Below are 21,648 nucleotides of genomic sequence, written 5' to 3'. Positions count from 1 at the left end.
TGAACTTGTACGAGCGTAGGCGTTTCGGTGTTTTCTTGACAATGTCTGTCTTGTAACGTCGAGTCAATGTATGATTTGTGTATGTCACACATGTATATCACTAGATCACCAGATTTCTACCTATTGGGAGTTATCATGCCCAACAACCCAGTACCTACCTAATGTTCGAACGATGAATGAGTACCAAAATGTCTTCTTTGGAGTCTCGTAGGATGTACTCAACTCGACTCGACTCGACTCGACTGGTTAGGTGAGGTGAGGTGAGGCGAGTCGAGGTGAGATGATAGATTGCAACACGGTATAGTATAGCGCAGCGTAGCATAGTGTAGTGTAGTGTAGTGTAGTGTAGTGTAGCATTTCCCCCACACAGACTCTGGATGCCCACGACGAGGACCAGATACGGAATGGCATGCATACATAATTACCTTACTATGCCTAGGTATAACGGCAGCGACAACAACCACTTTCTCCGAGGAAAAGAAAAAAAGAATCTCCGTAGATCGATCGATTATATCTTCTCTAACTATGCAGTAGGAGCTAGGAAGCTGACTAGGCTCGGCACCTAGGCTTGTAGGTACAGATAGATCCGGTACCCATGCGCCTCTGTACCTCTCTCCGGGGGGGGGGGACCCGACGGTTACTAGATAGAAGAAGATAGGTCCACAAGTCACGTATGTAGACGTACAACTCTCGATAACGTACACACACTCATATGCATCCATCCATCCATCTGTCCACCAACCCATAACTCCAAGGCTCAACTCGATGTATCGTGGTATCATCTTGCTTAAGACGGGAAAAAAAAAAGACAAGACACACGGCATATAGCATGGCATAAGACGCCTGTATCTCGCCGCGATATGCAGAACACTCCGCTCGAAAATGCTGCCGCCGCCCTCCCACCCAACCACCCCCCCTTTGTAAGATCCCTTTTGCTCCGTACCATGCGAGGGAGGATATCCTCCCTAAGAATTCATTCCCCGTTGTCTGGGCGCAAATCACGCACCAGAGAATCAGTGCCGGGACTCTTTTGTCCCAGCTCGGCCGTCGTGATGGGTATCATAAGGTTTAAGGCCAATCCGTATTCATCAAACCTCCATCTCCAGTGTACGTTACCCGGTCGGTGATTTTTCATCATACCCGGGGCTTCCCGCACAGTTGTCAGTCTGTCAGCTCATGCTAGACGACAACCTGTCGCTGTGCCGTCTCAGTGACGGCCATGGGCACAGCACATTGTGGGTTCAGCTTCTTCAAAGTCATATTGGTAGTGGCGAACAACTTGTTCTTGTCCTTTTCTCTGATTGTCTTTCTGGCTTGCGATTTGGCAAGGTCAACATCTGATATGCAATCCTCGCTTGCATAGTCTTTCCTCTCCATCGAGACTGGCTCGACTGTCCCTTGCTGCTGTGATTGTTGCAGAGGCCAGGTCTTGCTAGAACTCATCTGATAAAGCTGTGGTGTTGGGGTCGTATCTTGATCTCTTAGCCTTTCGAGATGACTCCTGTCAGACTTTTGCGAGTCAGAGAGTCCCACACTGGTACCGTGTCCGTGGTCTCTGGCCTGGACAACATCGGCTTTGCTGAAACGGGGTAACTCTTCACTCGTAGAGTGATAGACCATGGGATTTTCGGCCAGTGGTGGTCCACCAAAGCGCTCACCCAGACAGCGCAGGATGGCGACAAAATATTGGTGCAGGAAAGTAAAGATGTTTTCGTCGCCTACGATCTCTGCTAAGCTACGCGGTGTAGCTTGCCCAACCCGCCGCGGGTGGCCGTCTGGGTCAACCGACCGAGCCGTCAAGAAGGAAGACACAGGAGTGTAATTCCTGGCGGTCGATTTACCACTGACGTCCAGGGACTCGGCCTCCTTTTCTTCTTTGTACCGTTGCTGCTGAGCTGCTGCCTCAATGCCCTTGGCCATCCGGGCGAACGATTCCCAAAGCATGGGACAAGCTTGAAACGCGCGACTGGCATCTTTCCCTGCTAGGGCAAGGAAAGCGTAGGCCCGCCGTCGACCCCGAGCTTTGAGATCAGTGAGTCGAAACACATATGCAATGGTATAGCCCGTATTTGAATCACCGAAGCAGAGAGGGCCGTCTGACATGCCTCGTGGGAGGAGTTCACACGACAAAGTTCGAATGACCGAAGCACGTAGTTGCGCATAGCTCTCACGGTCGGCGGGAGATTTCGCGGTGAGGTATGTTAACGTGTGATCGTGGCAATCATCGGATCGATGAGACCGTGGATGCGATGTCGTATGGAACGAGTCAGATGACGTGACCGATGAGCCGTAGGACGAGGGTTTGGACTCGTCGGAGATATTAAAACTGCTATTCCTTCTCTTCCTCTCTCGTAGACATACAAATTCTCTTGAGCGAAGCACGGGTGCCCCTGTGTTGACTGGATTTTGATGATCCGCCCTCTTGCTACCAGGTGCGCCGGCAGGGAGTCTTTCCGCTACTGACTTGGGGATGGAGAAACTGCAGCTGGCACAGGTATCGTCTTGATTTCGACCATAGCGCCACTGTGACGAGAGCGTCCGTGTCTGGTCAGCTGTCTGAAAGAGCGGGTGCTTCTCGATGGTAGGGCTTTCAGGTTCTGTTTCTGAGTCGATCGCGGTGGATGCGCCAGAAATGTCGGTAGGCCAGGTGGAATTCGTGTCGGTTTTTCTCAGTGTCGCCGGTGTCTGGAGGGCTTGTGAGGATTCAAGGGAGGAATTCTGGACCTGGGTAGTAAGTGATTCGGTGGATGAAGACGCTCTTAGAGGAGGCGACGGTGGAAGGCATAGTGCACATTCCAGCGGAAGGACTTGTGTACAGAGAACGGATTTGGGGCCATGCGCCTCGCAGAAATGGGTGAGTGCGAGAGTGAAGTCCATGGTGTTCTTCTCGTCCTTCTCTCTTTGTCTCTCCTTTTCTCTCAACCTATCCACAAACTCTGCTACAGTCTGAGGAGGTGGACGTTGCACATGTTTCGGTTTGTCAGGCGGACGCAGCGGGCTGAGGCGGGGCCAGCCATGAGTGCCTGTGTTATAAGGGTGGCAGTCGACTGTCTTGGGTGAGGGTTCACTTCAGCTCGGCAGTCAAGTCGAAGCGTGAATCGCAACGAGGTGAAGATGACGATCAAAGGGGAGGGTAAGAGCTCGTGTGCTCGATCGAAGGAAGGGAGCGAAGCCTAGGGACGTAACAAGTCAACTGGAACCGCGGGTCCGGAACATGTGGAGATTGGCGTCGTTGGTTGCGGGAAATTCAGAGATCTCGATGAAGATGGTCTGACGGTGCCAGGGAGAACAATACTTGTACAGAACAATGGCGCTGTCCGCAGCCAACAAGACAAGAAGTTGTACAAATAGTTTACTTTTCAGTGGTCTCATTCACCTTTGTCACGGGTGTTGAACAAGTTGAGGCAGTGATGATGGTCTGGCCTTTTTGGAGGGCTTGGAGGGCCTTTTTCTGGCGCAGACCGCCACTTGTTCCACCTGTTCGATGGATTCTTAGGCATTCGGCCGCATCCAATCAGGCCTGGCTCGATGACTGAAGTCTCTTGCGATCGAGGCAATTGTGGGCGACGCTCGCCGCGAGTAATAATCTTCTCGCCCATTTGCCCAACCCTTCTCGGCTTCTCTGACTTGCATCCGCCTGCAGTCTAGTGCACCGTTTGCGCCACTACTCATGCGAGAGAGTTACCAACTAGTACTCGGCCGCGCCAGTATTCGTTCTGCTGATGCTGGCTTGGCTCAGACGAACTGCTGCCGATAGCCGTCTGCTCAGAAACGACTGGATGCTCCCTTGCGCAGTTATTTTGTTTGGCTGTCGGTCTTCTTTCTGTACAATTCCCTCTGCGCCCAATCTGGCTTGAATCTCCCATCTGTGGTTGCTTTTGGCACCGCGAGGGCTACACGGCGATCTTGTTCCTGGATCTCATGCACCTGCAGTTCGCCTGCTGTAATAAGAGTGATCTTCCTTTTGGGGATGTCGATCTCCTGCACAAGAGCGAGCCCCAAACATCGAGAACACTCTGCCAGAAACGGAAAGGAACTTTCCAGTTCACCTTGCTGCTGCCAGAGCGGGAGATCTTCCTCCGTCCGAAATATTCCGTTTCGTTGACCATGCTGATTACTTGTACCGATTTCGCTGACATCACATGTTGCATTTGCAGCAACGGGGGTTCTGAGTGCCAATACAGCAACAATACTTCCTTCCAGCGCATCATAAGTGTCCTCAGGTGCGACATGGCCTCCAAGCAGGATGATTGCCGAGATATTTGCGGCAGTACCCCCGTATGTCAGGGCCAGAGACTGAGATGCCGTTACTAAAACCGGAGTGTCGTCCCAGTATGGGCGGTCGAAAGGTGTGTCTCTCACATGGAAGTATGATTGCATCTGAAGGTCATGCTCCCGGACCGGAGATATTTTGTCAAAGACCTGAGCCGGAAACTGGTGGATGCGACAACTTCGCATCTCTGCGAGTGGTTTCCACGGCTCTAAATGGGGTGATCCTGGGCTGGAGTCCAGACAAACAATATCAGACGGAGACAGCTTCATCCAAAGCTTGGTCGCCATGGTATTGTCGATGCCATTCAGCCACTTTCCGCATGTAACAAGGAAAGGTGCACCCTCGAATTCGCCGCGACATTTTTGTTCAACATCCAGTAAATCCAAGATGCGATCAATGTACCAGTTGGCCAGGTCTCTTGATTCTACCTCACCAAGGAAATGTTTTGCCAACACCCGGCTGGATCCTTGTCGATACGCGGGCAGAATATTGGCAAACGGGGGGCCAAAAACGGGGTTCGCAATATGCACTAAACTGATCATTCCTGGAGGAGCAAACTCTGGCATATCCGTGTCTAGGTCCAACAGGATGACGCCTGTCTGGTAGGTATTATCTGTTCGGGCGGACTTTTTGGTAAGAAGGCGATTGAGAATACACCGCGTCAAGGTCGAAAGCCCCGATGAACGTTTGCCGCATATTAGGACTCTTCGTGGCGTGATTGTATCAGGAGCGGAAAAGTCTGTCAACAGTGGTTTCCAGCAGGTGATTTCCAGCTCCTTCAGACGCCGTGGAGCCTTCGGATCTTGTTCGAAAGAGTGGCCCAGCACGTAGAAAGATGACACCGCGGGGTTGACGCCAAACGGAGTCCACATTCCCCGGAGTCCGACGTAAGGAAGATCCCTGACCCCGTCGTCGAGAGAATCAAGTTGAATTTCGGCACTCGAGCTCAGGGCTTCAATCGGAGCAAGTGCATGAGTGGCGGGAGCATAGATGCGATAAGTAACCGTCGTAGCAGTAAGAAGCGCGCCGTAGAGGGAAACAGTTCCTTGCTTTACCCACAACGTGTATGCTCCCAATACAACACATTTCTGAGCAAGTCAGTACAACTTCGCCATGTTCGCTTTGATCATACCTGGCGTCGAGAGAGTTTGATCTTGACTGATCGCTCAGTCAACTGCTCAATTTCTCGAGTCGAGCTAAACTGCACTGCAGAAGCTTCAACAAGCGTTGCAAACTGGTTTGAACTCTGGATCCCTTCATTCTCAGACGAGCTGGCGCTCTCCACGGGCGGAACAATAGATGCAGCCTCACTTAGATTGGACTTTGATTCTGGTGCAGGAGCGACTTCGCGGGAACTCGATGTAGTCTCCTGCACATCCCGCAAGAGCCGCCGTCTTGCGACTGCGCTTAGTTTTCCACCATCTGTTCCACTGTCAGCGCCTTTGAGCTACCGTAAATGAGATTTTGACGTACTAGCTGGCATAAAATGAAGTGATAGAGAGCACAGGATCGCCCATTCGCAGCTGCACACAAAGTCGCTGGATGAAAACCCTCAGACGGGCTATACCATATATGGATTAGCTCCGGCTGTTCCCGCCTAAGGCTATTTGATGCTTGCAGATCCACCTCTTCAAATTTCTCCAACTTTTTTTATTTCACTTTGATAACACTCTGCCTATACAAGGCTTTACCTACGAAAATTCCCAGACATGGGCAAAACTTCCCCGGTAGCGCGGGAGAGTGCCCTCAGCGAAGCTCGAATCTACGATTCGAGCGACGAGGCTGAAGACAGACCTACTTCGAAGCGGAAAACTCAAAATTCAAAGTCGAGATCATCTCAATCGAAGACTCTGAATGGTACCACTTCGTCGTCGAAACAAAGTCGGGAGGTGTTGACTTCGAATGCCTCATCTTCCACAACAGCGTCAGATAACGAGACCGATGAAGGAGAAGAAGAATCGGGCGACGAAGAACGAGAAAGAGTAGAAGACGAGGATGAGGAGGGTGACTCAGACCAGGAGTCAGCATCAAGTTCGAGCTCTTCACCCAGCCGAAAAAGACCATCTCCAGGGCCCCCAGAGACACCGTCAAACAAGAGGATCAAACCTACTACAAAACATAAAGTCAGCATTCCTCCCAAGCCCTTCAAACCGCCTAAAGGCTACGAACCGCTCACGTGGTCGGCATCGGACTATGCATCCGACATGGATCTCTTCGACGATTTGTCCAATAAACAAATTTGGCACATCTCTGTACCCAGTTCAGTCTCCATCGACTCAATCAAAGAGCTCGACATTGAGGCAGTGCTGAGGGGACAACCGATCCTGAGTCGGAATGGCGTCGATTATGGCATGAACCCTCTGCCGCCCAAGGACGAAGTCATCCTCCTGCCTCGCGGCTCCGGCGGGAAGTACAAGCTATGCTCCGGGAAGATTGAAAGGAGCTTCCACATGCGGGAGGTCGATACGACAAAGTTCCAATCTCAGCCAAAGGCAGGGACGCCGGTGGTCTTCACAGCAACCCAGACTGGCGCACCCAAACAAATCCGAAAACAGCCCGAAGGACTCAAGATGCGCTATGTGCCTTATGGGGCCTTTCCGTCGCAAGCGCATGAGCCAGAAGATGTGGAGATGCGTGATACATTGCAAATTCCACCCGACGTTGACCACCAGGCGCTTTCTTCCCCGGCACAGTCTAGAAAAGCACGACAGAAACAGGCCAATGGAGAAGCAGGCAACGAAAAGAGTCCGGAAAAGAAGCTGCGGGGTGCAGACACGCCAGCCTCGAGCGAAAAGAAGAAGAAAAAGAAGCGGAAGCTGGTTGATGGACAGGTCCTGTAGAGGGAGTGGATGAGATGGTCCGGTTGATAGATTTCCCTTGCATGGTGCTGATGGGTGATGGATGGGATTGCGGTGTTTGTACTTGGGTATAGCACATAAGCCTGCATCTGGTAAGCTAGCTATTTTCAAAGCGGGCGTAGTAACGATATGCTCCACCGTACCTATACCCTAGCGTGCCTGGACCAACCGGGTGACAGACCCTGGCAACTTTTTTCCCAAAATGTGGCATGAATACACTTTTTCGCGGGGAAGTATCACACGCAGAAAAGAAAGAAAAAAGGTGCTCCCGTGTCCCTCCATATTTTTGGCAGTCCGCCATTCTCTCTCTTCCTCTGTTCCTTGTTTACTCCAATTGTCTGGCACTCCTCTGCTAGGCACTACCTCTGAATCACAGCTGTCTTCACAAGCATTGACTTGTAACAACTTCAGCAATCATGGGTTCCGCACCTACGAGCAGCTATGCTCTCTCCCAGACTCATCGAGAGGTAAGTTTGAGAGGGCAACTCTCCTGTGGTTCTGTCATGCTACTACCCCATTCCTGTCAATGGAGAGGATTTAACCTTGCTAACTGGAGATTGTTTCTTGTGGCTGTATAGATGCTCGAGAAGTCCCTCGTCGACTCGGACCCGGAGATCGCAGAGATCATGGTACGTCGTCCCCTGGCCCTACCTCAGCACCGACCAGCCGACCTTTCCCTGCAATCACATGCGTATATACATGTATAACATGCTCACACAATGCTGTATGCATAGAAAAAAGAAATCAAGCGTCAACGCGAGTCCATCATCCTCATTGCCTCGGAGAACGTCACCTCCCGGGCTGTCTTCGACGCCCTCGGCTCCCCCATGTCCAACAAGTACAGCGAAGGCTACCCCGGCGCGCGTTACTATGGTGGCAACCAGTTCATCGATGCCATCGAACTCACGTGCCAAAGCCGGGCCTTGAAGGCCTTCCATTTAGACCCGGAGAAGTGGGGCGTCAACGTACAGTGCTTGAGCGGCAGCCCCGCAAACCTGCAAGTATACCAGGCGCTGATGAGGCCTCATGATCGGTTGATGGGGTTGGATCTGCCGCATGGAGGACATCTGAGTCACGGGTATCAGACGGCGCAGAGGAAGTAAGCAAGAACATGCCCAAAACATACGTCGTTGATGCGGGATGGTGTACTAACAAAGACTCAGGATCTCCGCAGTTTCGACCTACTTCGAGACCTTCCCATACCGAGTCAACCTCGAGACTGGCATCATCGATTATGACCGCCTCGAAGAGAATGCGCTGATGTATCGCCCCAAGTGTATCGTCGCAGGAACCTCCGCATACTGCCGTCTGATCGACTATGCCCGCATGAGACAAATCGCAGACAAAGTCGGCGCGTATCTGATCGTGGACATGGCACACATCTCTGGATTGATCGCCGCAGGTGTCATCCCAAGCCCCTTCGAACACGCCGACGTAGTCACCACGACCACCCACAAATCCTTGCGTGGTCCTCGAGGCGCGATGATCTTCTACCGCAAGGGTGTGCGCAGCACAGACCCCAAGACCGGGAAACAAATCCTCTACGACCTCGAGGGCCCCATCAATTTCTCCGTCTTCCCCGGTCACCAGGGTGGCCCGCACAACCACACAATCACCGCGTTGGCAGTCGCTCTGAAGCAAGCAGCGACGCCTGAGTTCCGCGCGTATCAGGAGCAGGTGATCAAGAACGCCAAAGCGCTGGAGGTTGAGTTCAAGGAGCTGGGCTACAAACTTGTTGCGGACGGGACAGACTCACACATGGTCCTTCTGGATCTCCGACCCCAGTCTCTGGACGGCGCGAGAGTCGAGGCCGTGTTGGAGCAGATCAACATTGCATGCAACAAGAACAGCATCCCCGGAGACAAGTCGGCGTTGACCCCTTGCGGCATCCGCATTGGTGCGCCAGCCATGACCTCGCGCGGGTTCGGCGAGGAAGACTTCAAGAAGGTGGCCAGGTACATTGACGCGAGCATCAAGCTGTGCAAGAAGGTCCAGGGAGAACTGCCCAAGGAGGCCAACAAGCTGAAAGACTTCAAGGAGAAGGTGAGCAGCGAGAGCGTCGACGAGATCTTGAAGTTGAGGGCCGAGATCGCCGAGTGGGCCTCGAGTTTCCCCTTGCCGGTGTAAGCTCTCTTCTCTTTCCTGGGAAGCAAAAAATGCAAAAGGTGTCATGATGTGATGTGAATTGGCGTTCCCTTTTTTTCCCCTGGCGATGTATCTCTGGCCGCAATGCGTGCGGTCATGATGGTGTGACTCTCAAGACTTTTCAACGACTGTGGGAACATTTATGGGCTGGCGAGAAAGAAAAGAGCGTGGAATCTGTATCTTCAACGATACCTGCCTAGTTCGACTAAGTGCCGTCTTTGAATTTGGAGGCTGACTTGCAGTCAATCAATCAATCAAGCAATCAAGAAATCAAGAAATCAAGGTCGTGGAAACTCGGGTTGGCCGCAATAGCATATCATGCATGGCGTGTTAGCCAGATGATAGCATAGGATCTGAGCACGAGCACAAACGCGTCCGTGTGACAAGACAACGAGATAAAATGACCAAAAATCGATTGTTTTGTCATCCTTCAGATCTCTCAAGAGTGCTTCGTATTTCCATTCTCGTTCTGTTCATCCATCCCTGCCAGTTTTGGTGCTTGTTATAATCTCTTGAGCTTGTTCGTCTTCTTCTTCTTCTTTCATGGATCCTGGCTGAACGTCCTGTCCACTGCGGCGGTGTAGACGGTCTGAGTCTGTCCTTTAACGGGACAATCTCGTTCTCTTCCCGTCTGTTGCGTAGGGAAATCGGCATTCTCCTGGTGCGAATGGCTTTTTGCGCGGGCGAAAGGGCCTTTTGGGTCGATACCTGGATGGTACAGACGTAGGTAGTTTAGTAGGGAGTCTGGGACGGGAGGCAGAGAGCCAGCGCGTGCGTTTAGTTGTGGTTGTAGCTCGGGTCATTCGAGTCGGCTTCGCACCGGTGAATTTAGTCCTTGCTCATCCATGGTCTTTGTGATCCTTTTTCTTCTCTTCCCCATTCATCCTCCTGCTTCTCCTACACCCGTATCGCCCTCCTTGATCCCTGCCTTCGCCTCCTGATCCGTCATCTCAACGTCCCGCACCTGTTCGCTCCCCGCCTCGGCGGCGACCTCTCCCAAACGAGCCAGCCGCCCCTTGAGCCCCTTAATCATACGCTCTAACCTGCGGATCTCGTCTTCCTGTTCGGCCACCGTCCGGTCCACGTCCGGCAGCGCGGTCACCGCCGCGCGAGCCTTGGCCAGGCGCTGTTTCAGCGGGTAAACCTGCGCGGGGAGGTCTTTGAGGTCGAGGAGCGGCGCGCCGTAGAATAATGTCATTGTCGCTGCTGCTCCTGTCGTTGTCGTTGTCGTTGGAGCTGTTGCAGCTGCGCCCGCACCGGCAAGGGGAGGTGGTGGCAGCGGCTGGCTTTGCTGCGACGGTGTCGTCGACGGGGGGTTTTGAGACGCCTGCTGCCCCTGCTGTGATGACGATATTGACAAAGACACCGAAAGTGGCTGTTGTGTTTGGTTGGCGGTGCTTTGTTGGTGGTGGCCGTTCGTCTGAGCTTGTGTCTGTGCCTCTGTGAGGGGCCGCAGATGCTGTCGCTCTGGGTTCAGCAGGTCCAGCCGTACCAGAAGAAGCCAGATGTCAGGAAGGAACGAGAACGTCGAGGGAGAAGGGAACGGTGGGATGTCGGGGTGCGCTGTGGGCGTCGCTGGCGTCGTCGCGGTGGTGGTCGAAGCGGAAGGCATGATTAGTTTTGTTTCCCCAAGTCCACTGCTGGGTGCTGTGTCTGCTATTGCTGTGCGTTAGTGGTTCCCGTCTCTTTAGACACCCGGCCCCGTTGTTCAAGTAAACTAAAGAGAACAAAGGGATAGGCGCACAAGGAACCACAGTCTGAGATGACAGATGGGAAGAGAAGCTTCAATTGAGATGGCCCTCTCATTCTTCACAAAGCGGAGAAATTTGGGGGGAAAGAATAACGCGCTTTGCTTCGGGACGAAAATCCATTGATTTAGCGCAGCCTTGTCCCGCGCGGATGGAATGCGGGGGGGGGGGATCTCAACGAGGCTGCCTGTGTGGCACGGGTGCAAAGCTCGACGGGCAAGATCTCAGATCTCTTGGTGTTCGGGTCCCTACCTACTCGGCGAGCTAGGTACCGTTCTCGCCGTCCCGTTGTACCTATAAATACAAGGAATACGAGTATAAGTACCGAGTAGGTATTCCAGTTTACAGTAGGTACCTAACTCGGTACATTTGTAGGTACTCGTCCTGCCTTAAAACCCTTCTGCCATCTTCTGAAGAAATCACCTTTCTACCTTCCTACCTTCCTCTCTCCCGCCTCCCTTTTCCGTCCGTCAAGGTCGTATAGTTACTCGTCGAGTCGTGCCGTCATCGACTTTACTTTTACTTTCTACCTACTTCTATCTTCCACCAAAAGAGAAGCTTGGACAATCATGGCGACGAAACAGCGCATGGTCAAACTCACGCTCTACGCGCGACGCAAGAGCCACCTCTCCGAGGACGAGTTCCAGAAGTACTGGACGGAGACGCACAGGGGCCTGGCGGTAGATTGGTTGGCAAAGTATGGTATTGTCAAGTACACACAGGTCAGTTTGCTCCCTGTTCGAAGTATTTATTGGAAGCCTCTTGAGAGGATGGCGATGCCATGTACAACCCTTCTGTCTCTCTTGCCGTTCTCGTTGGGGATTCATAAGCCAGCTTCAAAGACTGCTACTACACGTTGCTAGGACGCCTGTGATATGAAATACCTTCCAAACAGTCCGCTCACTCTCGCATCGGACAGTACCACACGCCTTCGGAGCTCGTTTCAACCGCCATAGCAGGGTTTCCGGCGCTCCAGGGCGTAAAGAAACTCACCTTTGACGGCATCGGCGAGTTTCTCATGCCCGAGGTGTCGTGCTTCCACAAAGCCCGCGAGGACCCGTACTACGCCGAGGTCATTGCGCCGGACGAGGACAAGTTGTTTGACTGGAACACGGCAGAGTGGACCATTGGCTGGGAGGAGGTGTACATCAAGGACGGGAAAGTCGTGGACATGCCCTTTGGTGATGCTGGTGAGGTGTCCAAGTCCTGATTGAATATTGTGGTGGGCGCGGACGGGTGGGATTCATCAACCCCCCTCTAGGATCTCCAGCAGGAGCAGCGCCAACACACCGCTTCAATCCTGTTTCCCGTATTTGGCGCCTGACAGGCACTAGATTCATATATCGTTGAAACCAATGCAAGTCTTTTCACCGAGTCCCTTGTCCGCAACGGCCCAAGCCCACGCCCTCCCCGCCTCTCCCGTATACAGAGCGACAAGCTGGTCGTCTCGGCCCGCATCCTTCAACCACCCGAAATCGCCCTCCAGGGCTTCGGTGGACATGCACGCCAGGAAATGCCGAAACTGCACGTCGTCGTCCAGGGCCAGCGCATTGCCCGCTATGCCATGACACAGGCACGGCTGTTTGGTGAGCAGGCCCCTCTCCCAAATGTCCTCCTGTGCGGCTTTGATCGCCGAGTCGATTTTCCCCTGCAAGTTGGGGAAATGTGGGCGAAGGCATCTCAGGGCTAGGACGACGCCCGGTCCGCCATGGCAGAACTGGACCAGTCTGTCGGACCCCGGTGGTAGAGAGGACGGGAAGTTCCCGCTGGGGAGTTGCGTGTCGAGGAGGGACAAGAGGAGGTGCTCGACAGCCTGGGCGCACCGTGGAGACGAGACGACCAGCTGGCACAGGATGCCGAACGCGCCGTGTGCGGCGCCCAGGTACGCCTTGCCGTGCCACGTCCACGGCTGTTTCGAGGACAGGATCCGCCGCACGGTCTTGTCCATGGTGGCCTCGAGCAGGTCCCTCGCCCTTGAGCCCTCCTCGCCAAACCCAGAGCGCGCCAGGCGCAGGAAGTAGAGATATCCCGCGCGGCCGTACAACCACTCGTCGGACCCGCCCGTGCCGTTGATGACACTCTCGTAGGCACATAGTTCCTGGGCGAGGCTGGGATCCTCCTCCATCGCCGCCCGGACGGCAAGCTGTGCGAGGACCTCGTTCCCAATCCCACAGTGACTCGAATCCACCGCCTCACGGCGTCTGGTGGACTGAGCCCCCAGGTCCAGATATGCCTGAGCCCAGTCCAGGAGTGATTGGCCCTTGAAGGCGAGGTCCGGGTAGAATTGCGAGAGGCGGTAGAACAAGTACGCCACAGATGTCGGGCCATAGTAGAGGCCGTGGAAGGTCCAGCCGGTCGAGCATGTCTGGACGGGAGGGTTGTGGATGTTGATGCGCGTGAGGGAGGCGAGGAGTTCTTGGTAGGCGTCGCACGCGTGATGAGAGAGCGATTTGTCGTTTGGAAAGTGTCGATTTGACGAGCTCATCTTTTGGACTGGGGATCTAAGCTCTCTCTCTCTTTCTCTCTCTCCAGCAGAGAGATTGTAGCCACGCTCTTGCTATGATGTTGGGGAAATTGTGAAGACTTGAAAGGACCACGTTGACTGAACGCGAGAGGCACAAACTTGCGATACGTGCCTTACATCATCTTGACGCCTTGTCCGCTGTCCGCTGTCCGCAGCTGCGCCTCCAACACAATCCATTCCCTTGCTCGTCCACATCGTCCTATACAGACCCTGCGTTCATCTAAATGTTCTCAATGATGGATCGACGGCAACAGATGGGCATATTTCACATCAAGGATCTTTTCGAATCACATGACCAACAGGCGAGCTACACCAAGACATACACAGTTCTAAAGAGGGGAAGCAGGACAAGGCTTCACCATTTATTTGGACAGACAATCGATACATTTTTGCCCTCCCGTTGTCTCAATCTCACGGAGGTGTCGATGCTTGGTTCAAAGGCAGTCTTCGCCATCTCACCCGAATCATACGGTCCTCTCCCTCGAACTTGGCCGGATCGTCCAAGCTCAACTCCAGGTATTTGCCATCGCTCTCGTCGACAAATCTCATGATCCTCCTCTGGATGTCACCGACCAGATACGGCAGGTTCGAGTGCCTCATGTTGTGCTTCAAAATCGGCCGTCCTTGGGCGTCACCACGTTCGTCCAGATAGAATGCTCCCGTATACGCGACATAGTTTCGTCCCACAGCCGCCCAGTCGGCATCTGAGCCGGTCTTGCGCCCTGCCCACTCTCCAAAGGGCTTCTGTCCTGGCGTCTGGAGTTGGGCCGACATGTAGCCATCGGGGGTGTACATGATGATGCCCTTTGCATCCTGGCCCATTGGATAGACTCTGTTTGATTCGTCATGGGGCAGGTAGGCGTAGTATTCAATCAACTCCCATGCGCCAATCAATTGAGAGCGGATAGAGCCTGGGTCGCCGGCTGCCATGGTTGCTTTCGCCGCTAGAGTTTTTTTGGTCGAGGTCGATATAGAAGGATGTCAACAAAGACCAAGCTGGGTCGCGACAATATCTATCCAGCTCCCCAATGTCAGCTGATGGGAAGCCTTGATTCTTTGCGAACAGATGATAACCGAAGCTCGGTTGCTCCCCGCCTTTGCTTGAATAAATAGTTCTCATTTCACTCATGACCAGTATATGCAAATCGAAGATGTTTCAGGATAGCCGAACGCGCCGAGGAAAGCCTCAGAATTTCCCCGCGCTACTGTACGAGCCGTCAGGGATGTACCTGGTGAGGGATCCCAAATCAGGCAATCACTGCCTTGGTTACAATATGCCGTGCGTCGGTTTGAGGGATTGCAGATGGGAAGGAGGACTCCCCTCGCTTGTTGAAGACGAGGCTTGTAGGGGGTGGACAACTTAAGACCGACGTCTTTTGTACAAAAGTCTAGATAGAAGGCGCTTCACAATACTGACTCTGTAAGATTTGGGCCAAAGAGCTTGTAACAGACATGACGGAGGTCAAGATCACCGACAATGACATTGGTAAGCTCAAAATCAGGGATATTCGGAAGCCCAAAATATCAGCAGATCAAGGGGAACTGACTCGTCCTGTTGTGTAGGAGACAAACTGCGGGGGAAATCTGCGATCGTGACAGGCGGTTCTTCAGGTCAGTCTATCGTCGACATGGTCCAAAGGTATGGCCAGTTGTGCTGACTCTGGCGACCAGGTATCGGCCAAGGTATGCGGTTGTTGTCAACTTTGCGCAAAGCATTTCATCCTCCAGCGCAGGTCAGCATTATGGTGCCAGACAAGCCACAGGAAACCCCCTCTCTTTTGTCAGATTGCGAAAAATTGATAAGAGGCCGGGAATGACTGTACTAGAGGTCACGTGGACTATCTTAGCATCTTTTCGAGCATCCATTGGAGATGATAAGAAACACTGATTCCAGGGGCATAGGTATCGTGCATTACTTGACCAAGTGTGGCGTCAAAGTCTTGATCGGTGATGTGCAGCCACCGACTCAGCCTATCGATGGTCCAGTGTACCAAAAGACGGACGCTGGAAGCTGGGACGATCTGCTTGCCCTGTTCAAAAAGGCTCAGCAATTGTTTGGTCGAATCGATATAGTCGTACCCAACGCTGGCTTTGGTGACCGTGGCAGCTACAACTTCAAGCAGGACGCCAATGGTGATCCCATCAAGCCCGAGTTTGACTGTCTCAGAGTCACTCTGATCGGCCAGATGTATACGGTGAAGTTGGCGCTGCATTATATGCGGTACCAAACTCCCCAGGGCGGAGTCATCGTGTCGACAGTGTCTCGGAGTGGCTATGATTGTCAAGCAATAGCGGAGTATGCTGTAGCTAAGCATGGAATGGTAGGGTTGATGCGTGGACTGAGAAATCACACGCCAACTTGGAACGTCCGCTTGAATTCGATCGCCCCGCACATCACCGACACCGCAGCGACGAGAAGCGTGGAATGGTTGATTCCAAAGCTCAAGGAGGTCGGCATCCCTGTGAGCACGGTCGAGGAAACAGCCCGGGCAGCCGCATTCTTGGCCGCAAATGAAGCATATAACGGCTGTACCATTAGCATCATGGGAAGTGAATACCGTGAGTTGGAGAGTGGCGTGGAGAGACATAAGCGAGATATCATGGGAAATGATCCGAGATTCAACCCGAATCCTGAGCAGCAGGCGGTGCTGGGTAAGACTTCTCCTCGCTGAGTTTCGAGCGTATGTCCCTGACTCCCGATCTAGAAACAATATTTCCGCCAGCCTCGAAGTGGTAGAGGTTTGTGAGAAGGCCGCGCTGGACACTCACTGAGTAGCATGGAATTGGAGGGCGGTCAACCACTGGTCGAGCTGTGGGAACTCGAAAGTCACATCGTGTGCAGATTTGCAACCCGAGACTCTCCTGGCTTTTACCGCCGAGAAGGTTGTGGTGGATATTCGTGCCTCTCAGATAATACAGATATGGCTCTCGCCTCGGAATCGAGTGTTTGGACCCCAGTAATACCTACCCAACGCTTTGTCCTTTTTCCTGGTCGGAGGCTCTTTGATCGCTTCCACATCCTGGTCGAATAGGTTCATGATCTTGGTTAGCCCGACTCGTTTGTATCTGATCCCGTGGTCCCCATCGGTGGCCTGGATGAGAAGGCAGTTCAGATGCCGGTCATCTTGAGAAACTGGTAAACAAAAGACTTGTGCGTTGGGGCCGAATACCGAGGGTTCACTGGCAGGGCTGTCCAGATATACGATGGACTGAGAGTCGCCAATAGGTTGGCCCTTCTGCATCAAACGCCAGCTGAATCGGTTTCGCGGATACTCCGGCTCAGCAGGCCGTTGCTTGCGTGCGTGGAATCCCATGGTGACAAAGTGCACCGGGCTTAGAAGAGAGGATGCGAAGAGCAATGTCAAGATTAGTTTGTGCTGTTGCCAGGAGAGTGTTCTTCGGGTCACCATCGTCAGTAATATCGATATGCTGACCACAGTGACAGCGAGGAGCGCGGTACTCGGAGTATACCATTGCCACTGTGCATGTCAGTAAAGCACACCGGGAAGGTTGCTGGACGACAACTTGCCATAGACTTGCGTATCGAGGTCAACGAGCTCTGATCCTGCTCTGCATCTGTCAACTCGATCCTCCTCAACACGCCTTTGAGAACAAGATAGCCGTCAGTGAGAATGCCAAACATGTCATCCTCTGTGCGATAGGTTAGTCTGACTACCTGGACTTCCACCAGAATGCCCTTGTCTGTTGTCTCTGGAAAGGTGACACCACGAGAAGTTTCGACAGAGGCCCATGAGAAAGTGGGAGCACGATATTGCCGTGGTCGAGTGTCCGGCAGTGGCTGCGCCGTCTTCCCTTCTTCCTCGCCGTCGTTGACATACCACAGTAACTGGCTCGCAAGGTAATTCTGCCACATGCCGGCGAGATATTGGTCCTCACTTCCATCCAGTCTCAAGATCCTTGTCATCATTCTCGCAATGCCGGATAATGCTATGAGTCGGTCTCTCTCGTCGCTCAGTTCCATCTTGGTGTACACCTCGACCATCCGTTTCCAGACCTCGTAGAGGTACAGCTTCGGTTCAATGGCCTCTACCATCCATTTCAAGCCCTTGGTACGCGACGAACTGTGCAATGACGCCAGTCTCAGCTCGCGAAGCCGCCTGCCGACTTCCCGATCCATGGCCTTTAAACGGGCCTGGTCGACGAGCTGACCCGCCTTCATCTGAAGATGGGGAAGGCCTTCTGGACGGCATTCTGCTCTGTCGAGTTCGCGACATTCAAAGGCAATTTGATCTTTACACCAATGCAATACCCTTGGTGCCAGAAGTCGTTCCTGGAAAACCCAAGATCGCCGGTTCACTGGTGCATTGTCGACATATTGGTCCCAGAACGACAGATCGGAAATGGTACACTCAACGACCTTCTGTCCATCTCCTGAGAGGTCTTGTGTTCGAAGGCTCACTGTGTCGAACCATTTCCGATCGGGGTCCCGGCGGTTGAATAGACCTTCAGAGCCATCGATGGCTGCAGTGGCAGAGATGTTGCAGTGGCTGAAAGCATATACCTTGTCCATCTGCGAACTTTCATGGAGCCAATCCTGTTCGTCCCCTTGAATTATACAGAGAGCATCGATCCATATCCACCGCACACCTAACTCTCGTGCGAATTGCATTGCGTGCTGGAACGTTGTGGGGAGATGCTCTAACAGTATTGCAGTTTGCAAGTCGGCTCTATTCATATGTCGGAGCTTGGGGATTGTCATATGCCCCCATCGATGGCTCAAAGTAACATATCTCCCTTCAAAGAGTGGTTGGCCGTCCTTCTTCTCGGTATCCTTTTGTGACACCAGCCGTACGATATCCGTCTCAGCCTCCGGCATGGCTCGCAGGTCTATTAATCGTGTCGGGTACCATTGTATACTTGAAGCGGTCTGACATTTAGCATGGGTTCTTGCGCATACATCGATCCAATCTCTGGCCAGGTCGAAGACCTCTGGATCCGATGTATTTGCGCTTCTGGGAGTTGTTTGGAGATGGCTCGGCATGTTGGCGTCTTTATCCACGTCAGCAATCTCTGTAGAGGGACTGCAGCAATGGCAACATACCATTCTGTTTTAAGACGAAGCTTGCGACTGTCGTCTTGGTCTGTTCAAGCTTGATGTCCAGACGATAGACACCATTATAGCGAGGAAATCGTTGCAACAACGCACAGAGGAACCAGCTCCTCTCGAGACCGACCGGAGGGTTGATATGGAGATCTCTCAGTTTCTCGTCGATGACACGGCAGAGATAGCATTCTGCATCCTCGGCGGCGGCCTTGACGTTTTCTGCCGTTTCATGGTGCCAGAAACTCAGGGCCAGTTGTGAGCCAGAATCCCGGCGCCCCTTGTGTCCGTACAACATATCATGGCACACCTTGCAGACCATTGTGAAGAATCCAGAGGAATTCGAGATGGCATGGTTCCGGGCAGAGAGGGGAGCATTTGGAGCCAGGTGAAAGGACGTCCAAGTAGATGTATGAGGCTCTCCAGCCTTAGAATGTCCGGACGTCTGTCTGAAACAAGCATGGTTGAAGGAGCATGGCCCCGGGGCCCAAAACGCTTTGGGTTGTGCCAAACGCTCACTCCTCGTCCACTGTTGGTCCACTCCTTCCCGGGCAGTTAGCTGTAATTGGTACTGGTCGTCCAGATTGAAGTACAAGTGACTAGGTATGCAGCCTGGTCTCGGTAGAAGGGGGGCGATTCAGCTGGGGACCCAGGGCACCCCTTGACAGCAAATAGCAACGGAACCAGGCCCCCCAGTGCCTAGAAGCCGTTTCAACAGTAGCGCCACTCGTATGCATAGCACCAACCGTCGACGAACACCCAGACTCTCCAAGGGGGGCTGCGGCGCGCTTCGTATCTCCGGGACTTGCCGCTGGGTTGTTGCTCGTGTTGAGAATGTGAGCAAAACAATGCCAATCAATGTTGCACACTCCATTCGCCAATGTCCATTTGACTGTGTGCCACTGGCTTTGACCTATTTTTCGCAACTCTTGGTAGGCAGCAATTGAGCCTGATCAGATTTGCGGGACCCTTGAAAGGCTGCAGACAAATATATGCATATCTTTGCATTTCTCGCAGGTGATGGTGAGGTATTGACCAGCGGTTTATAAGTACCTGTGGCGCGTAGAGCAGAAACATATTCTTAGCCATCATGCCGTCGTTCATCCTGCCCAAAGTCTCTCCGAGCGTCGAGGTGACAATCCCGACGAACGTCACCCAGGACGAGCTGCTCGCATTCCGCCCCTTTAAGGACTGGCTCGCAACACTGCAGAAATCCATCAAGTTGCAAAAGTCCGAAGCTACACATGCCTTTTACGACAAAAAGGACCCCTATCAATTACGTTCGATCAATGTCCATTCGGTGGAATGGTTCGGGCCTCGCATCGGCTTTATCTTGATGGAGACAGTGGTGCAGAATGCCGCCGATCCACGACCATTGCCTGGTATCGTCTTCTTACGCGGTGGCAGCGTGGCCATCCTGATGATTGTCCGGCCAGAAGGGGACAGCGACGACAGATTTGTCGTCATGACTCAACAGCCCCGGATACCCGCTGGGAGTCTTACTTTCTATGAGATCCCGGCTGGGATGATTGACGAGTCGGGTACCTTTGTGGGCGCTGCAGCGACCGAGATCCGCGAGGAGACAGGCTGGAAAGTACCACAGGGGGAGCTCGTCGACATGACGGAGATGGCGCTGAGGAACTCCACAGGTATCGAAAGCCACTTGCAGAAGGCAATGTATCCCAGCCCTGGAGGGTGTGACGAGTTTATTGCCCTGTTCTTGTGGGAGAGGACCATGTCTCACAAGGAACTTGCCGAACTGAGAGGCAAATTGACTGGGAACCCCAAAGAAAGAGAAAAGATCAAGGTGAAGCTGGTCGAGTACAAAGAGCTGTGGAGGGAAGGAGCGAGAGATGCGAAGACGCTTTGTGCATGGGCGCTGTACGAGGGATTGACCAGGGATGGGATCTTGAAGTGAAGACGATGCTCGTTTGGTCCTCAAAGAACGAGCTTGCTGACGACTGCTGACCATTTGCGAGAGACTCTTGAGCGTCTTGGGAACCAGGTTTCATGTGCATAGACGTGGCTGCTATCAGGTATCTTTTCTTGTTGCCACACCAAGTTCTGCCAGAACCTGTGCTGGCCCCAGCTTTTGCCATTGCTCCAGCTGTTGTGTATTCGTCATCCAGACCATGCCCATCATACCAGCAGCGTTGGCACTCGCTCCTTGCACTGCCACTCTTCGCCGGGGCACAACCATCATCCACCTTTTCGTAAGCATCATGTTGTGAGGGAAGTAGTCGAGAGTGTCCCCGGAACAGCTTTGCCAGACCGTGTACGCCTCGTTGCGTAGCCTCTCGTATACTGGAAGCAAAGAGTCTAGTGTGCTCTCTGCTTCAGGCTGGAGAGGTTGGATAAAGTAGCTGAACGGAATGTTCTCGGGATTGAGTGCGTCCAGGTCGGGAAACAGCGTCAAGCCGTCCGAGCAAGGAATCACCTGCATGTGTTTGTGGACTCTGCTGCAACCGGCCTCGTTCCCGCAGTTGAACATGATAAAATGCTCATGGCTCAATTGGTTAAGAACAACCCATGCGGCCGAGAGATCCGTCTTGTCGAGATTCTCCGTCTGTCGCCTGAACGAATCGAGCGTCAAGATCAGGTACTGTGGTCGAAAGACGGCGAAACGGTTCAGAACCAGAAGATGTGACCCATGGACCTTGGTCACAATGAGGGCTGGGTCTGCGTCGACGAGGTCGCTCCCAGGCCCATATTTAGGGAGCTGGTCAAAGGCGGCGTTGTTGGTTGCATCGGCCGTCGCAGGTTTCGATGCCAACGCTGGACAGATGCGGAACTCGAACTTCAGGCTGTCGTCAGTCCGTGCATTGGATTAGTGAAATAAAAAGGAAAATGTATCTCACATCGAACCCTTGATCCCTAGTTGTGAAGACTGTCTCAGGGCCATAAAGAATAATCTGCCGAGCAACCAAGTCGTCGAAAGCGCCAGCCACCTGCTTCTCATCGAACAACAACATCAGGGAGACTTCTGAATTTCGTCGAAGCGGCGAGTCTGCATATACGGCACGATTACGAGGCTTTGA

The 21,648-nt window shown here is 53.1% G+C and overlaps 12 protein-coding genes across 12 annotated transcripts; 5 read left to right on the top strand and 7 right to left on the bottom strand.

The window, feature by feature from the left end:
• Positions 1 to 1,179: 1,179 nt before the first annotated feature.
• Positions 1,180 to 2,877, bottom strand: Z517_11249 (uncharacterized protein; the record flags this gene model as incomplete). The annotated part of the gene is made up of 1 exon (XM_013424857.1): positions 1,180 to 2,877. One exon carries the CDS (start codon positions 2,875 to 2,877, stop codon positions 1,180 to 1,182), a length of 1,698 nt encoding a protein of 565 aa, XP_013280311.1.
• A 918-nt stretch (positions 2,878 to 3,795) lies between these two features.
• On the bottom strand, positions 3,796 to 5,756 carry Z517_11248 (uncharacterized protein; the record flags this gene model as incomplete). The annotated part of the gene is made up of 3 exons (XM_013424856.1): positions 3,796 to 5,361; positions 5,406 to 5,695; positions 5,747 to 5,756. The coding sequence occupies 3 exons, from the start codon at positions 5,754 to 5,756 to the stop codon at positions 3,796 to 3,798; spliced, it is 1,866 nt and encodes a 621-aa protein (XP_013280310.1).
• A 226-nt stretch (positions 5,757 to 5,982) lies between these two features.
• Positions 5,983 to 7,113, top strand: Z517_11247 (uncharacterized protein; the record flags this gene model as incomplete). Its single annotated transcript, XM_013424855.1, has 1 exon — positions 5,983 to 7,113. The coding sequence occupies one exon, from the start codon at positions 5,983 to 5,985 to the stop codon at positions 7,111 to 7,113; it is 1,131 nt and encodes a 376-aa protein (XP_013280309.1).
• Positions 7,114 to 7,547: 434 nt separating this feature from the next.
• On the top strand, positions 7,548 to 9,258 carry Z517_11246 (serine hydroxymethyltransferase, cytosolic; the record flags this gene model as incomplete). Its single annotated transcript, XM_013424854.1, has 4 exons — positions 7,548 to 7,598; positions 7,710 to 7,760; positions 7,866 to 8,230; positions 8,295 to 9,258. 4 exons carry the CDS (start codon positions 7,548 to 7,550, stop codon positions 9,256 to 9,258), a joined length of 1,431 nt encoding a protein of 476 aa, XP_013280308.1.
• Positions 9,259 to 10,156: 898 nt separating this feature from the next.
• Z517_11245 (uncharacterized protein) lies at positions 10,157 to 10,888 on the bottom strand (the record flags this gene model as incomplete). Its single annotated transcript, XM_013424853.1, has 1 exon — positions 10,157 to 10,888. One exon carries the CDS (start codon positions 10,886 to 10,888, stop codon positions 10,157 to 10,159), a length of 732 nt encoding a protein of 243 aa, XP_013280307.1.
• Positions 10,889 to 11,593: 705 nt separating this feature from the next.
• Positions 11,594 to 12,234, top strand: Z517_11244 (uncharacterized protein; the record flags this gene model as incomplete). Its single annotated transcript, XM_013424852.1, has 2 exons — positions 11,594 to 11,746; positions 11,944 to 12,234. 2 exons carry the CDS (start codon positions 11,594 to 11,596, stop codon positions 12,232 to 12,234), a joined length of 444 nt encoding a protein of 147 aa, XP_013280306.1.
• A 126-nt stretch (positions 12,235 to 12,360) lies between these two features.
• Positions 12,361 to 13,509, bottom strand: Z517_11243 (uncharacterized protein; the record flags this gene model as incomplete). Its single annotated transcript, XM_013424851.1, has 1 exon — positions 12,361 to 13,509. The coding sequence occupies one exon, from the start codon at positions 13,507 to 13,509 to the stop codon at positions 12,361 to 12,363; it is 1,149 nt and encodes a 382-aa protein (XP_013280305.1).
• Positions 13,510 to 13,959: 450 nt separating this feature from the next.
• On the bottom strand, positions 13,960 to 14,478 carry Z517_11242 (uncharacterized protein; the record flags this gene model as incomplete). Its single annotated transcript, XM_013424850.1, has 1 exon — positions 13,960 to 14,478. One exon carries the CDS (start codon positions 14,476 to 14,478, stop codon positions 13,960 to 13,962), a length of 519 nt encoding a protein of 172 aa, XP_013280304.1.
• A 941-nt stretch (positions 14,479 to 15,419) lies between these two features.
• On the top strand, positions 15,420 to 16,285 carry Z517_11241 (uncharacterized protein; the record flags this gene model as incomplete). Its single annotated transcript, XM_013424849.1, has 2 exons — positions 15,420 to 16,200; positions 16,254 to 16,285. 2 exons carry the CDS (start codon positions 15,420 to 15,422, stop codon positions 16,283 to 16,285), a joined length of 813 nt encoding a protein of 270 aa, XP_013280303.1.
• Positions 16,286 to 16,454: 169 nt separating this feature from the next.
• On the bottom strand, positions 16,455 to 18,932 carry Z517_11240 (uncharacterized protein; the record flags this gene model as incomplete). The annotated part of the gene is made up of 3 exons (XM_013424848.1): positions 16,455 to 17,027; positions 17,051 to 18,558; positions 18,611 to 18,932. 3 exons carry the CDS (start codon positions 18,930 to 18,932, stop codon positions 16,455 to 16,457), a joined length of 2,403 nt encoding a protein of 800 aa, XP_013280302.1.
• Positions 18,933 to 19,700: 768 nt separating this feature from the next.
• On the top strand, positions 19,701 to 20,528 carry Z517_11239 (uncharacterized protein; the record flags this gene model as incomplete). The annotated part of the gene is made up of 1 exon (XM_013424847.1): positions 19,701 to 20,528. The coding sequence occupies one exon, from the start codon at positions 19,701 to 19,703 to the stop codon at positions 20,526 to 20,528; it is 828 nt and encodes a 275-aa protein (XP_013280301.1).
• Positions 20,529 to 20,642: 114 nt separating this feature from the next.
• Positions 20,643 to 21,582, bottom strand: Z517_11238 (uncharacterized protein; the record flags this gene model as incomplete). Its single annotated transcript, XM_013424846.1, has 2 exons — positions 20,643 to 21,407; positions 21,469 to 21,582. The coding sequence occupies 2 exons, from the start codon at positions 21,580 to 21,582 to the stop codon at positions 20,643 to 20,645; spliced, it is 879 nt and encodes a 292-aa protein (XP_013280300.1).
• Positions 21,583 to 21,648: the final 66 nt, after the last annotated feature.

Source organism: Fonsecaea pedrosoi (assembly GCF_000835455.1).
Source record: "Fonsecaea pedrosoi CBS 271.37 unplaced genomic scaffold supercont1.7, whole genome shotgun sequence".
NCBI classification, from domain to species: Eukaryota; Fungi; Ascomycota; class Eurotiomycetes; order Chaetothyriales; family Herpotrichiellaceae; genus Fonsecaea; species Fonsecaea pedrosoi.
Note: the sequence above shows the minus strand (reverse complement) of the source record. Positions and strands in the feature narration are given on the sequence as shown.